Source organism: Piliocolobus tephrosceles, chromosome 15 (assembly GCF_002776525.5).
Source record: "Piliocolobus tephrosceles isolate RC106 chromosome 15, ASM277652v3, whole genome shotgun sequence".
Classification (NCBI taxonomy): domain Eukaryota; kingdom Metazoa; phylum Chordata; class Mammalia; order Primates; family Cercopithecidae; genus Piliocolobus; species Piliocolobus tephrosceles.
Genome location: NC_045448.1, coordinates 58,574,604 through 58,591,257, shown reverse-complemented (window position 1 = coordinate 58,591,257; position 16,654 = coordinate 58,574,604). Strand labels below are relative to the sequence as shown.

General features: G+C 35.8%; 1 protein-coding gene across 7 annotated transcripts in view; it reads right to left on the bottom strand.

The window, feature by feature from the left end:
- Positions 1-16,654, bottom strand: part of VRK2 (VRK serine/threonine kinase 2) — a 105,130-nt gene that overhangs the window by 32,222 nt on the left and 56,254 nt on the right. For all 7 annotated transcript variants that reach the window (XM_023228250.1, XM_026446631.1, XM_023228253.1 and 4 more), the window contains one exon: positions 4,166-4,298. In XM_023228250.1, coding sequence (XP_023084018.1) covers positions 4,166-4,298 — 133 coding nt within the window. The remainder of the gene's footprint in view (positions 1-4,165; positions 4,299-16,654) is intronic.

The window sequence follows — 16,654 nt, the reverse complement described above, 5'->3', positions numbered from 1 at the left end:
ATCATTTCCCCAAGTTTGGTAGCATGAAAATACATTCTCAGTTTATTTCACATACATTTTGTAAGTTGGAGTGCTAGATTAGAGTGAAATGAAACCATGAAAGAAATAACACAAGACTTGGATTTCACATATCGTAGCAATTGGCAAAAAAAAAAAAAAAAAAAAAAAAAAAAAAAAAAACAATATATTTATTTATTTGATACTAAATATATTGGATAAACAAATGGACATTTAAAATACAATTTAGATATATTTTATGGTCATCAAAGATGTCAAATTTAGATAGGTATTATAGACTCAATGCACAGGTCTGAAGTATTTAAAAAAGCTCAATATGTTAAATGCAGTATATCTCTAGAGAAATTAGGTATTGACTGCATGCCTCAGTGAGTAGAAAAATCTACAAAAATCTATACCACACATTGATTCAAATATTGCTTTTTAACACTACTAAGAATGTAACAAATTTTAAAATAGTATATTTGACACAAATATAATTCTCTTTAAATATCAGGCAATAAGCCCAAAATATGTCAGTGTTTATACATGTTAGTTTTTATAAAGAATAAAAAAATTAATAATAGAAAAAATAAGCCCAACATATATTACCCTAATTTTATATTAAATGAAGCACTTTAGCCACTTACAAAATACCTTTAGGTCACACAAGAGAATTGAGTTTGGAAGAATAACCACATTTAAAAAAAAAAATACAGATATGCAGATGTATAGGAGTTCTAGGAATAGTTATCCATCCATTCATCCATCTGTCCATCCATCTCTATACATCTCCATGCATATCTTTTGGTTTGTAATAATGTAATAGCTAATTTTTTTCCCTTTCAACTACCCTCCTTCTACGTAAATTTGAATTAGAAAATGCTTAGATGCAATGGCTGATTGGCAGCTTACACAAGTTCCTTCATTATAAAAACTCAATCCATAGAAAAATGAGATTTAGCTTGAGTTTTTTAATAACCTGCTACAAAAAGCAGCACAGAACAGATAATCTGATCAGGCTAATAGTAGTCTCTATTGAGTGGCTAACTCATAAGTCAGTTTTACATTGAAGCTTGAGTATTTCTCTTCAGTTCTCTTGGACTGATCAAGAGACAGACCTGACACTTGGCAAATGCTCTGGCACCTATAAGTTCTATATCCTAGTGATTCTTTTTTTTTTTCTTTCTCTTTATACTTTATTTTGCACTAGTTTTCCTCAGTATTTGATCTCATAGTTGGACTGAAGAAAAGATTTTTCTAAGATTAAACTACATCGTGGCTGTATTGAAAGTAAACACATGAGTATTTATGAATCTGACCTGCATTTTCCTATAGGCTTTATGGCATTGTTTATTCTAGTTTCTAGATATGGCTAAATGATCATTTATTTTCTAATAAAATCATTAACTGAAATGTTTTACTTTTGAAAATTAAATGTAAAATATAGGAGTGAACAGTATTCAGACATTGGAGGATATCATACCTTCCATTTTATATCCCAGACTAAAACTTCACGTTAAAATGTCAGCAAATATATATGTGGCTGTATATATCTATATATGTGTGTATATATGTGTACATGTGTGCATATATGTAATGTGGATATCTATATTTATATCTGTATCTACATATATATATATCGATATGCCTAGAATTTTAGTGTAAATCCTGTTTAAAATACATTAAGGAAATCTACCATTTTATAGGAATCTGGTGAAACCTTTGATAAAAATGAATATCCATTCTATCCTATAACTTTTCAGCAAGTCCCAAAAATATTTAATGTAGGTTCTTCCCTGAATATACCTCCCAGGGATGTAATACCGTATTTCTGTGATCATTCTCAGTTCAGTCTTCTCCCCAAAGACCGAGGGTGGTGAAATCTTACCAACATATTCAACATGTATTAAGAGTTTGGAATAAAAAATAAAAGTAGACTAAAAAATGAAAATGTGTTCATATCTTTCAAGAAGACAACACAATGAAAACGACACCCTAGCAATGAAATTAATTGAATAGCTCTTTCAGATTTACCACAGTCCAAACACTGACCATACTAACACATAACAACTCCGCTTCTCCTTCCACAATCACGGTGGTTTCTTAGCAATTCCACTACTCAAAACTAGATCAGAGCAGTATTAGAACTACCAGTTGAAATAAATGATTCAAACATAAGTTGGTATCATTATTAATATAACTGGACCGATGCTTAAGAACATGTATGATGAATTTCCAGTTATACCATTATCAAAAAAGTACTGTTCCTAAAAATTCTATTAGGTATAACAGAATAAATCCGGCAAAGATGAAAAACAAAATTCACTGAGAGTGAAAGAACTTTAGATTGGAAAAAAAACCCACTATTCATGAGCATTTAATTCTTACATTTCTTGAGTACTTAATTCTCACATTTCTTAATGCAAGATACGTCCTATATTATCTTTAAATTCTCACTAATTTATGAACAATGTGAATACTGAAAAATCATACAACACTGCAAAATTTCTTACTGATCATTACTTTTCTAACCAAACTATACTTGAAAAAAAAGTAGTCATTTTTTACTTTGATCAGGAATATAAAAGATAATTTTCATTTCAGAAAATTCAGCCTATGAATCTTTCTGAAAGGAAGAAGTTATACTTGTTTTACTTTTTCATTGGCCTACCTTAAGCTAGTATGGGTTTTAATGCTCTGCAAAATGATCAAGACCCTCTACATTACATGGTCAATGGTCCTTTTAATAGAAAAGGCAATAATATACAGTTGTTTTCACCAACTAAAACTTGTGAGAAAGCATCAGTTTAGGGTAGCAGTTCAACAACCATTAAGAATTGCGAATATCTAACTGTCTTTTAGTGAAAACGTGGTCCTTTCAAAGCTGTTTAAAAATTATTTGTTTGGTTTAGCATATTTGAAAATACTTTGTAAACAAAGTTTACAAAGAATATAATTTTGAAAGCCAAAGTTTTTCAATAATCACCATTTTTTTCACTAGCATAACATTAGAATTGACTTTTTGTCTTGCTGACAGAGCAACTAAGAAAGTACAGTTGCATTGACCATATTGATTGTGAACAAAGCAACCATCAGTGGGACTCGGCACCATATATTTTCAATATTGACCTCCTACTTCCTTTTCCATGGCTTTCTGGGTCGGCTATTGGATTTGGACTGCAGTGTAATAAACAGCTAAGGTTTAATTAATGGTAAATGAATACAAGACATAGGTTATGACTTTAACTAATTAGGGAATTGTTGAATTAAGTCTGCCTTGGAATGCAAGGCAGTACAATCAATATCCAATAAAAGGACTATGTATGTAATTTACCTGCAAATGTGTTTCCAATACCATCAAAGTGAGTTTAAATAAGTAAGATATATGAAAGGCGACTGGGAGAGATTTCCACAAATTAACACTTTATAGTTTCAGAAAACATATCCTTATTGTTGAGAGATGGTATCTTCTAAAGCTTTGGTAAAGGTACAATGGAAAAACAGGAATAATTGTCCACATGTGCAATTTTTTTTTTTTTTTTCCTGAGGGGTCTTGCTCTGTCACATAGGTTGGGGAGCAGTGGTGTGATTATGGCTCACTGCAGCAGCCTCAACCTCCTTGGCTCAATTGATCCTCCTCCCACCTCAGCCTCTAAAGCAGCTGGGACCACAGGCAAGTGCCAACCCTTTTGTATTTTTTTGTAGAGATGGGGTTTCACCATGTTGCCCAAACTGGTCTTGAACTCCTGGGCTCAAGCGATCCTCCTGCCACAGCCTCCCAAAGTGCTGGGATTATAGGCATGAGCCACTGCACCTGGCCCACGTGCAACTTTACCAAATCTATAATATTCACTTCAGTATAAACATTCAGTGCTGACCTTCAAGTTTTACCTATACAAACTGCGATTTTCTGGCCAAAATGAGCAGCAAGTTTTGCTTACCTGATACATTTTTGCTCTTTCATCACTTGTCATATTCTATTTCTTTCCACTGTTAGAAGAAATATTCATTGGCATAACAGGAATTCACTACTTTTGATAAAAAATCTCACCAGTGCTCTTATGCTTCAAACTGACTATGCAAAGGTCATTTCATGCAGCCTCATTAACCTTGTCTCTAATCATTCTTCTGAAATAAAAATAAGAAAAAGAAAAAAGAAACCCACCTACTCCCTTGTGGGCATCCAAGCTGGTAAACTCTATTGTCCCATTATGGCCTTTTCTAGGATTTTCCTGATACTGTTTGTGGTTCCCATTGGGACAATATCTGTAGGAAAGGCCATAATCTGCAAGATAAACCTGGAAGACAAGCACAGACAAATGAATAATGCCTTTGTCCTCTGAAAACATAACCTTTATAATTAAGTCTTAAGAAACTGATAGGTTAAGAGCAGCCTCAGATCTACATTTTATTAAACCAAATGGTGCCTTAGGATAAAATATGTACAACTGGGGGCCATAATAACTAACTTTCCAACTTAAATCCTTTCTTCATCATTGGCATATCTTATTTCTGAGTTGACTTAGATTTTTAATCTTTTTATTTTGCTCCTAAATTTCCTTCCCTCCAGGTGGGCATCTAGACATCATAAACCACAATATGTCTTTTTATTTGTATTCACACAGTTGAGGAGGCTCTGCTTTTTCCTGTAACCCCTCCCTGAAACATAAAACTATTTCATGCAGGAAGAGGAGATAAGAGCAAACATTCTAAAAAGATAAACTTGATTTTGAACAACATGGGTTTGAACTGCACAGGTCCACTTATATGCAGATTTTCTGCTGCTTCTGCCATACCTGAGATGGCAAGACCAACCCCTCCTTTCTCAGCATACTCAACGTGAAGACGATGAAGACCTTCATGATGATCCACTTCCACTTAATAAATAGTAAATATATTTTCTCTTCCTTATGATTTTCTTAACATTTTCTTTTCTTTAGCTTACTTTATTATAAGAATACGGTATGTATAATACATGGAACAACAAAGTATGTATTACTTGATTGTTTATGCTATCAGGAAGGCTTCTGGTAAACAATAGAATATTAGTAAAGATTTTGGAGTCAAAAATTAAAATTACACAAATTTCTGACTGTGCAGGGGAGCAGGGGTCAGCACCCCTAACCCTGGCATTGTCATAGGTCAACTGTAAACCTAATGTTATGAGTCCCCTTTAACAGGAAATATAATGATAGTGAAGAGACTGTAGGAGGTAATGACTCGACCAAAACACAAGAAACACTATTATGTTATCTGTATTTATGAATGGAACATCAGTGCAGAACTTTTGACCTTTCACATGAATCCATATTATCACTGTTATCTTTCTAAGTCAGTTAGAATTGCAAGCAGGGTCTCCAAACAGAATATACAAATTGTTAAAAGTCAGATAGCAATTCAAGTGAATTTACCTCAGATTACTTTTGGAGAGAAAAGGAAGGGGGAGAAGCAGTTTTACAGACAGAGCATATATTGAATGGAGAAGTGTTTTGACTAGACATTTACTGTGACATGTAGTCAGAAAATAGTAGTTCCCAACTGTGGTTACCATTCCCCCTCCCCAGAAAAAGAAAGCAGTTTCAACTTGGAAAATATATCATTTCATACACATTTCTTTAAAATTAAGGGATTTAGGCAGTTTCATAATGTAGCTTCAAGACAATAGAGTATTTACCATATAATGTAGCTTCAAGACAATAGAGTATTTACCATATAATCTGCACTTTAAAATGTATCTATTAAGAGGAAATTCTGCATTTGAATTTTAGTTAAAGTTTTTGGTTTTAGGATAGGCTCAGTAAGAGATATTTTAAACTTTAAAATATAAACAGCACAGAGTTTTCTTCATTTGTTGGAGTAACTTGCAAGGCTGTCTGAAAACAAATATTTCAGTTTGTCTCTCTCTCCCACAGATGCTATTTCTTAACATGGCCTCAGAAGTAATTGATCTGTCTGCCGTAATTCAACTAGACACATCAGGATCAGATATGGAACAGGTTGCTTGCTTTCATTGTGTCTGATGCATTTTTGTCTTTATTTCAAGAACTAAACAGGCTTCACATTACAAAGCTGATATCCCAAAAATGAACATATTGATAATTACACAAATGGAATTGTATTTTAATAGTTTACTATTTTAAAAAAGAGCCATCAAGCTTTTTTTATGTACTCACCAGTACAAAGAAATAAGACTTAAATTTTATGAGGTGCCTACTATGCACCAAGCAGTATGCTAAGTGCCTTACATCTACTGATGCTGCAAGTCCCATTATCTCCATTTTATTCATCTAGAAACTGAAGTTTAGTGAGGTTATGTGGCTTGTGTAGTAAAATGAAGTCAGGAATTTATGGCAATTCTGACTCTAGAGCTTTTACTCTCAATCACTGTTAAAGGGAAATAGTACCAGACAAGTTAAAAACGTAAGATTTTATTCGAGACTATTGCAATAGGAGAGAGGTGAGTGCAATACGGATGAGAGTTTGAACTAAACTTCAGTGAAACAAAAGGTGGGAGTTTTAAAGCACTGGGGTGAGACAGCAGAAAAGTACCAAAGGATGTTCAAAGTGATCATGCCATCTATGTTTGCTACTTGGTACTAAGGCTCCTACCTCCCACAATGATTAATACCCTGCAGAGGAATGTCCATCTTGAGTTATACAACTGGCAGGTAGCTGATAGAAAACTTATTATCTCAAAGGGAAAGAAAAGAATTTATAATTTCAAGTATTCTTAAATTAATGCTTTAAGAAAAGACGTCAGGGACCTACAGTCAGGAAGAAGCCTGTCAAGCTGTGTCAAGCTAAGGGGAATACTAAGGCTGTCTCTGTCATGACTAAGCTACAGCCCTCTGGGTTGTGCTAGGTTGCTCAAACATTGAAGGGCAGTATAGGGTTTACATTTAATATAAAGATGAAAAACTGGCCAGACATGGTGGCTCATGCTTGTAATCCCACCACTTTGGGAGGCCAAGGTGGGCAGATCACTTGAGATCAGGAGTTCAAACCAGCCTGGCCAACATGGTGAAACCCCATCTCTACTAAAAATATAAAAAATAGCCAGGCGTGGTGGCATGATGGCAATGTCTGTAATCTGAGCTACTCAGGAGGCTGAGGCAGGAGAATCGCTTGAATCTGAAAGACTGAGATTGAGTGAGCCGAGATTGTGCCACTGCACTCCAGCCTGGGCAACAGAGCAAGACTCAGTCTCAAAAAAAGAAAACAACAACAATAAAAAAAAAAAAAAAAAAAAAAAAAAGACAAAAAGCTGACAATAAAGAAGACATACATTAGCTATTTGCTGACTATTTCAGTCCATGAGTATTTCAGACCTAAAAACATTTTACAACATGCATGGGTGCAACCTTGAGGAGCATGTACTCTAAGAAAGAAAGCTCTCCAACAACACTTGTTGTTTTCCAATCAAGGAGAAATGTTCTTGGAGGTCTGCGTAGGAAGTTACAGGTGGAATTCAAATAATCATGAAAAGCTATTGAGCAAAATAGTAGAGTTAAGACTCCTTTAGCAAAATGAACAACCATCCATCCCTACCCTCAACCTTCGTATAAATCTTTTTTTCTTAATTTGGACTTTTATCCACTGGCTTATCATACAGTTCAAAGTATTTATATAAATATAAAAGGATATAAATATCCTTTAGAAAATTCTAGGAACTAAGATTCTCATGGAAGTTTTGTCACTAGTATATATTAATATATTTTTAAAATATAAGATTATGGGCACTACGAAAGAGATCTAGGAATGACTGCCTTTGGTGAGTAGAAACTGTATGTAAGAAGAAGTCAAGTCAATAATCTGTCCCAAGTAATCAAAATATTGACAAATTAATTTGACTTGTTGGGGCTCAGAAAATAATATTCCAAATTACGGCACTTTGGCATGCTAAAAACTTTATTATTTTATTTTATTTTGAGATGGAGTCTTGCTTTGTCACCTGGGCTGGAGTGCAGTGGTGCGATCTCAGCTCACTGCAACCTCTGCCTCCTGGGTTCCAGCGATTCTCCCGCCTCAGCCCCACACCCGCCTAATTTTTTATTTTTTATTTTTTTTATTTTTAGTAGAGATGGGGTTTCACCATGTTAGCCAGGCTGGTGTCGAACTCCTGACCTGAAGTGATCCACCCACCTCGGCCTCCCAAAGTGCTGGGATTACAGGCGTGAGCCATGGCGCCCAGCCAGAACTTTGAATTAAAGGAAACTGAAAGGCCTCAGAAATAAGCCTCAGAACCAAGGTCTGTGTCTGTACTTCTGCTCGCTGTGTCTATGGTCCTCTTTCTCTCCAGAAGCAGCAGGAGGGGCTCTCTCTGAAGTTCCATCATCTGATTAAGGGAAGTTCTTCCAGAGGAAACGCAACTGTCTTTTTTTTTTTTTTTTTTCTTTTGAGATGGAGTTTCGCTCCCGTTGCCCAGGCTGGAGTGCAGTGGCACAGCCTCAGCTCACTGCAGCCTCCGCCTCCCGGGTTCAAGTGATTCTCCTGCCTCAGCCTCCTAAGGAGCTGGGATTACAGCCATGTGCCACAACGCCTGGCTAATTTTTGTATTTTTAGTAGAGATGGGGTTTCACCATGTTGGCCAGCCTGGTCTTGAACTCCTGACCTCGTGATCCGCCTGCCTCGGCCTCCCAAAGTGCTGGGATTACAGGCATGAGCCACTGTGCCCGGCCTAGAAACGCAGTTGTCTTAAAACTCCTCCCTAGGAATCTCATCAAATAATCAGGAAAGATTAGTCACCAAAGAAAAGACTAAAAGTCATAACCACACTCAGACAGGCTTTTAGTCTTCTGAGAGCAGTTCCAAGAGATTACCGAAGAGACTCTACCTACATATTAAGACAACTTGTGTTCATAGTGAGGTTCCACCCTTCAGCTTCCCACAACGCGCTGCAATGTACCCCAGAGCTCAGAACAACTTTGTCCGAGGCCAGTAGTCTGTTGTTTGGGTTCATTCACTTCCCCTAAAAGTCATTTGCTTCTAAAATTGCATATACTTCCCCACTTCCCTCTTCCATATGAAGAGGGTATTTAAGCTTCAACCATCTGGACCTTCTTTCAGGACTCCCGTGTCCATGTACATGATAAATTTGTAGGCCTTTTTTTTCCCCCCGTTACTACACTGTCAGCTCATTTCAGTGACCCTTCGGAGAGAATGGAAGACAAGTTTTCTATCCACCCGTACAGACTACAATTAGGTCACACTGAGAGTTCTACTAAGATAACTTAGTAGATAGAGAAAGACAGTCTAGAATTTTGCTAGAACAAAGGAGGTGTGGGGGAGTGAACACTAGAAAATACTATCAAATAAGTAAAGAAAAGGAAGAAATGAAGTAATATCTTTTGAGGTTCTATTATCTAATAATCACTGGGCAAGGTACCTTTCTCAAATTATTTCATAAAATCCAGACAAACAAATCCAGCCTGGTAGCACTGGTTTTATTTTACATATAAGAAAGCTGAGCATCCCAGCAGTTAAATAACTTGCCCAAGTCACAGAGCTAGTAAAGGATGAAAGCAGGATTTGAATCCTGGCTGATATGACTTCCAAATTCCATTCTCTTTTTTCAAAAATACAATATAGAATTGAGGGTTCTGTCAACTTCTGAAATTATGTTGAAGTCAAAAATGAGTTTGTGCAGAACTAAATCTATAGTAGGGGTCACAGTCTAGGCCCTATTTTTATACACCCTAAAGCTAAGAATAATTTTTACATTTTATGGAATTGTAAAGGGAAAGAAAAAGAGAAGAAAATGCAACAGAGAACCATATGTGACCCACAGAACTCATAAAAGCCTAAAATATTTGCTATCTGGCTCTTTACAGAAAAAGTTGCCAATCTCTAATCTAAAATAAAACTTGTTTCAGTTTAACTTTTTTAACATATTACCTTTTTTTTTTCCTGTGAAATCAAAAACAACTGGCTAATTTTTTCATTTTAATTGTAAATATATGTAATACCCCTAGTTTTAAACAAGCCTGTCTAGGGAACTCAAGATTTATACCCGGATCAGGGAGGTGTGATTATTTGCATTGTAGTATGACTAGCCATAGGAATATATAAATAGTTACTCCCTATGCATTTATTTTTATTTTTTTTTAAATAGAGATGGGGTCTCACTTTGTTGCCTGAGCTGGTCTTGAACTCCTGGGCTCAAGCAATCCTCCTGCTTCAGCATCCCAAAGTGCTGGGTTACATGTGTGAGCTGCTGTGCCCAGCCTCCCTAATGCATTTCAAATGATTGTCCTTTTATGCACTTTTTCTGAATGTAGCAATCATTTCTCCTCTCCATGAGTACAAGGGGCAGCCCTATCTGCTTCCCTTCACCTTGACACAGAGATTTTTCTATTACACTATATTGGCTCTCACATGGTTTTCTTGCCTTTCTTAGACTTTTTTATTATTACTTTGTGAGGTAGATAGGGAAGATGGATGTCATTACTGACATTTAACAGATGAAAAATACTATATTTCCAAATGATGTAAGCCACCCAACACTCACTAAGGCCAGCCTTGTCCAAAGGTTTTGTTATTTTAGTGAACTTCTCAACTCCTCCAATAAACAACTAATTTTAACTAACGCTTTTATGGGCTTTCAATTTTGATATTTTATGATTGAAAAGGTAGTGTTGCAGCCACTGAGGTGTAATCCCATCAAGAAAGAAGTGGCCCTTTACTTGTGAAGAATGCAATAAGCTGACAGCCACTAGGGGCAGGACCACTGGGACTACCACAGCATGTGCACCAAGGCCACACTCTTCCTGGGCAGTTGATCACAGAGAGTGTGTGACTATTTCTGCATAGCTGGGGTCTCTCCTAATGGGTAAGCTTTGCTTTGAGCTCCCCAGTGTCGGGAGCGAGCACTGAGATTTTGTCAGATCTGCATCATGTCTGAAGCTCTCCTTCCTCAATTCTGCCTCTTGTTCCCTTTCCTTTCACAAGTGTCAGATCAGCATCCCACTCTGAAAGCCTTCCCTGTCCAATCCTGCTTCCTCCCCTTTTATCTTTCATGGGCATTAGATTTCTTGCCTCCGAAAAGCCCTTGCCCTCCTAATTCTATCTTAGTATTAGCCTCCCCGAGAACACCATTCTTGGTAAACAAGGTAGGGAAATTGAGGAGAAACGAAAAAGTACTGTATAATAGTACAAAGCACACATCTGTATCAAAACACAGTAGCATCTGTGAAGCTACATGTATGCTTTAACAGATATGAATGATTCTGGTGAACATAAACATGCTGCTGCTTCATTCCATGCTTCATTCTCTTTTTGTCATATAGTTATTTTCATAAATATGCATTTGATTTATTGCATTGTGGTATGTTGTTGGAAAAAATAAGAATAATTATGCCCTTTGAAATAAGATAAATGATTGCTTTTTGTTCTAAAGAAAAGCCTTTAAAGTTGCTGAATACATGTATGTACATGTTCTCCCCAATTTATGACAGAGGGGTCAATAAATCACAGCCTTGATTAAAGAATGTAATGAAGATGAAAAGCAAATTAGCCTTTGAGTATGATCATGAAAAACACAAGTTTCATATACTCAGCAGCCTATCTAGAAAATCACCTTTCTATTTCACCTGGCCAGATTTGTACACAGGTACAGGTATGTCATATTCTCAAGTTCTATACTTAGTTAAGCCTATATTTCCAGCCTTCTTTGCTTCCTGATGCTTGTAGGCTTTTACACTGCTTTATTTTTCCAGATGGATGGGTAAAGCTAATGTTTAAAAAGAACTCTGTGATTTTGTGGGCAACAGAATAAGACCCCATCTCAAAATAAATAAATAAATAAATAAATAAATAAATAAATAAATAAATAAATAAGTATATGTATATGTATATATAGAAAGAACCCTGCGAAATCTCTCTCTCTGGTGAGTTGCAAGAGAAGAGCCTTTATATGTAGAACCTGAAATGGTTTGGCTGTGTCTCCACCCAAAATCTCATCTTGAATTGTAATCTGAATTGTGATCCCCATGTGTTGAGGGAAGGACCTCTTGGGAAGTGATTAGATTATGAGGGCGGTTACCCTCCACTGTTCTTGTGATAGTGAGTGAATTCTCCTGAGATCTGATGGTTTCATAAGGGGCTTTTCCCCCCTTCCCTCTGCACTTCTCTCTGCTGACACCATGTGAAGTAGGACGTATTTGCTTCCCCTTCTGCCATGATAGTAGTTACCTGAGGCCTCCCGAGCCATGCAGAACTGTGAGTCAATTAAACCTCCTTTCTTTATAAATAATTAAACCTCCTCTCTTTATAAATTACCTAGTCTTAGGTATTTTTTTTTTCATAGCGGTATGAGAACAGACTAATACAGATCCTTTTAAGCACAAGGCAATTTACTGGGTTTTCACCTTGTACACATGAATTTGCTATTTTAACAATGTACAAAGTTATTTAGCTTTTTAAAATTTATGCTTTGGCTCCACATTTAAAGGCTGTAGGCTCCTAGGGGTTGAGGGACCAGGATAATGCCGTATATACATTTTTGTATCCATAATAGCACCTACTCTAAGGCCTTCTGCACAGTTGGTTTAAATAAATTTTTATTGATTTGAATTGATAATAATTAGACAAACTGAACTAAATTTTTTAACAGATACCTGAGTGCCAAGCATAATAAATAGTAAATGTACACTTCAAAAAAAGAAAAAGAAAAATGAATGCATACTTATTGAATACTTGCTGTCAGAGCATTAAATACTTTACATAAATCAAATCATGTAATCCTCATGACCCTAAGAAGTTATTTTAAGATCTTTTGAAAATTAGAAAAAAGGATGAATAAGGCTAGGTTATCTATGTAAAACAAATAAATTCTAGTAAATGGCAAAGCTGAGATTTGAACTTAAACCAATCTGACCAGAAGTTCTGAGTTATTTTCCATATGCCTCACATAGCAGAAAGGGAGATGGCATAAGCACATCTACAGGCCTAGAGGTAACGTGTACTCTGACAAAAGCATAAAAGTCTATGAAATTGTACAGCAAGGAAAGGCTATTTCTAACAGGGAGACTCAGAGAAAGAAGCAACATTTAAGTTGGGTACTGAATAATTTCTCAGATTTCCACAGATGGAGGCAGGGAATAAGAAACACACAAGAGGGCAACCAGAGCATGTGTCAGTGTGTGTTGAGGGCACAGAAGTTGGTGGAAACACAACACAAGCCAGAAACAAACAAAAAAAAAAAAAAAAAGGGAGAAAGAAAGAAAGGTTTGCATCAGTTTCCAGAGAGCCTTGGAAACCATGCTAAGAAGGTGGGGCACAATTTTTGTAAGCAAATAGATGTCATGGAAGGGTTTTTTGGCAAAGAATAATATCAGCACTGGCAGCATCATAAGAAGGAAATGGATGCACAGAGTTCATTTAAGAGAATATAACAATACAGGCAATCAACGGGAAGTCGAACTAGGACAGTGGTGAGCAGAAGGGAGACGAAGAGATTCACAAGTTACTGGATAAGAGGGTTGAGAGAAAGAGAGTCAAAGACAACTCTGCAAACAGTGTAACTGGCTGAGTAAGTGAGGATTCAATAAATAGAGAAAAAGAGAGTAAGAAGAGGAAGGGAAGATTTGGTAAGAAAATGATTCAATCACTTTTGTACCAAAAGCAAAGTAGCTGACTGGTGACTAACACCCTAATCCAACTAGTTCTTGGTTTGTCCGTTTATGGAGGACTGAGTGACAGAGTAAAAGTTGATGGAAAAAAAGTAAAGGACCTCTTTCCCATCAAGGGTAAAATCTGCTGCTCTCCTGTTTCTCACGCAACCGAGAATCCTGAGTAGCAAGCAGCCAGACTGGCTCAAGTGGAAGCATTTCTCAATGCTTGATATGATGTTGATATAAGAAGCAGAAGAATGTAAGCTGAAGACAGGGAGAAAAACATTTGGAGTTGGCAAAGAAGCAGGACACTAATGTGAACAAATGTCATTGTCCACTGGGATGTGACCACACATTAAATCACATTTGTTCACTACTTTATGTCCACCATGAAGATTCATATGAGAGAATAGATGCATATACAGCTCTCAAAATGAGGTTACTTATGAAGAACAATATTAAGTAGATAAACTAATTTTTCCTGTTGTATAATATAATACCTTATAATTTAGACAATTTGGCACAATTAAATCTTTTTAATTAGCACTCCTTGCTGTAATGAGAAATGTGTCTATTAAGGTCTTAAAATGAGAGACCGATGAAAATTATACTAGGCAGAAAGTCACTCATCATGACTTTTAAAAATGGCAAGCTAGACACCACTTTTTAAACTCCATACATTTTTCCAGAAAATATCATGTGTAAAGAGAGAAGACCTTGAAATTGAATGGATTAATTCACAAGAAACTGAAAAAGGCCAGTTACTTTGCAGTATGAACAGCATTGTAGTTAACTGGTTTACAAATAAATAAAAGGTCTTCAACCAATAAAAAAGAAAAACCCACTGGGAAGAGTATATACATGTATTGAGCAACTTTAAAGCTTTTCTTTAAAACAAAAAGCCATCATTTATTTTATTTGAATAGGGAATAATATTTTCCTATTTTTCTACAAGATACCATAAGGCAAAAATCTTCACAATAAATTACATGCATACTTATGAAACCATTATATGACCAAATGAAGCAGCAACATGTTTATGTTCACAAGAATCACTCGTATCTGTTAAAACATGGATGTAGTCTCACAGATGCTATTATGTTTTGATGCAAATTTGTTTTGTATTATCATACAGTACTTTTTTGTTTCTCCTCAATTACCCTGCCTTGTTTGCCAATAATAAAACCCCATAAATGATACTAGTGCTTTATCACAATTCCGTCTAGACAAAGTAACAGAACCTTAAAGAGGTGCTGGCTTACTTTTCAAATATGAGGTTTATTAGAATAAGCATGAAGATACAGTTTTCAAAACTATAGTTTATCCTTTATCTTTTAGTGAGCTGTAAACGGCAGTTTCTGTTTTCTGATGGAAGCAACACGTGCTTGTTCTTAAAAATAATCTGCTTTGTATGTTGGATCATTTTTTTCCTCCTAGATCTTGTATCTATTCATATTTACAAACTGAAAATTTTATCCTTTCATATTTTTTGAGTGAAAGACTTAATGACATGCTCACGAAGTCATCATATTGGATAACAACCAGAAAAGCTGTGCCTCTATTACTGCTTCATTCCATCTTCTGCCCCATCAGGACCAAGACTACGACTGCCTTAAATACTACCATAAATTCAAGTATCAAAACAAAACCTTGATGTATATTTAGTAATAATCTAAATGATAATAGCATTTTGACCTCATGATCTGCTTTTCTATTCTAATCTGGTTCTTTTAGCAAAACATCAAAGCCTGTTTGATTAAATAGGACTGTGACTTAATAGGCTTTTCAGACTTCTGGGGAAAATTCCCTCAACAGTTCATAGGCTAGCAAGTTGCCTCTTTACTAAAAATACCTTCACCTATTATAGAAAATCTTTCCCATTACAGGCTATTTCCAACTTGTCCTTCTGACGTCAGTTCTCAAGGATTACAAGAAGAAACCTATGATACTCTTAATGTCTAATCAAGACACACAACCTGTGTTTGTACATTAACAAAATTAAAAAAGCAATGGAAGAGGGTAATCTGGATTGCATTGGCTTAATGGTCTTCCTCTTTGTCTGATTCAAATCTGAACCTAATCAAGACTTTTCAGTATATCAGTAAGCATTATCAGAGCTTGGTATATTTTTAAACAGCAGACACTCACAAAATGTTAGCTTATATAATTTGACTGCCATTGGTGTATTATAAAAAGGTTCAACATACATAGGCTGTGTCTACATAAAACACAACTATCCAGCATTGGAAGTAGCCTACTTGGTTTATACTAACTACAAATGCTCTTAAATTCAAAGACAGTATTTGAGGTCGCCAGCAATAGTGCTACCTGCATAGCCCCTTGGAGTTCCATGGTTTTTAACAGCCACTAAAAAAGGACACCTTTTAATTTGTTCAATTTACACAGTTCAAGGAGTAATTCAAAATCAGAAATGCCATTTTCCCACATTAACTGAAAAAAAAAAAAAAAAAAGCCTATATGTAACACTTTGTGAAGCAGGATGCTCAAATATTTTGGTCATAAACTGCTCTTTGGTCATGTATGCATCGGGCTTTTAGAAATAGAAGTATAACCAGTGGACTCAGTGGATACTCAATAAGCAGGTACTGAGTGTAGACAGTTGAACATTAACTTTTGAAAGCACTAACTTTCTTGGCAACTACATTTTATTACTGGGGATAGGTGATTTAAGTAGACTACAATCTACTTAAAGTATACACATTACTAAAATGTAAACACATTTCCCCTTATGATAGAAATTAAACCCTTATAGTTCTATTTCCTATAACTAGAGGGATATCTACCATCAAATCATACACCTGGGAAAAACTGTATATTTACTAAGTCTAGTAAATTACCATTTTCTTAATCTAACCATCTTGTTTCATAAATCTGAAGAGTTCTTATAGGGCAAAATAAGAAAAGGTGTCTTTTGTTACCAGCATACCAATCATAAAAATATATTGTTTTCTAGCTGTTACTGAGTGCTTACTATGTGCCAGATGCTGGTCGAAGACTTGTACACGTTTAAATCATTTGATTCT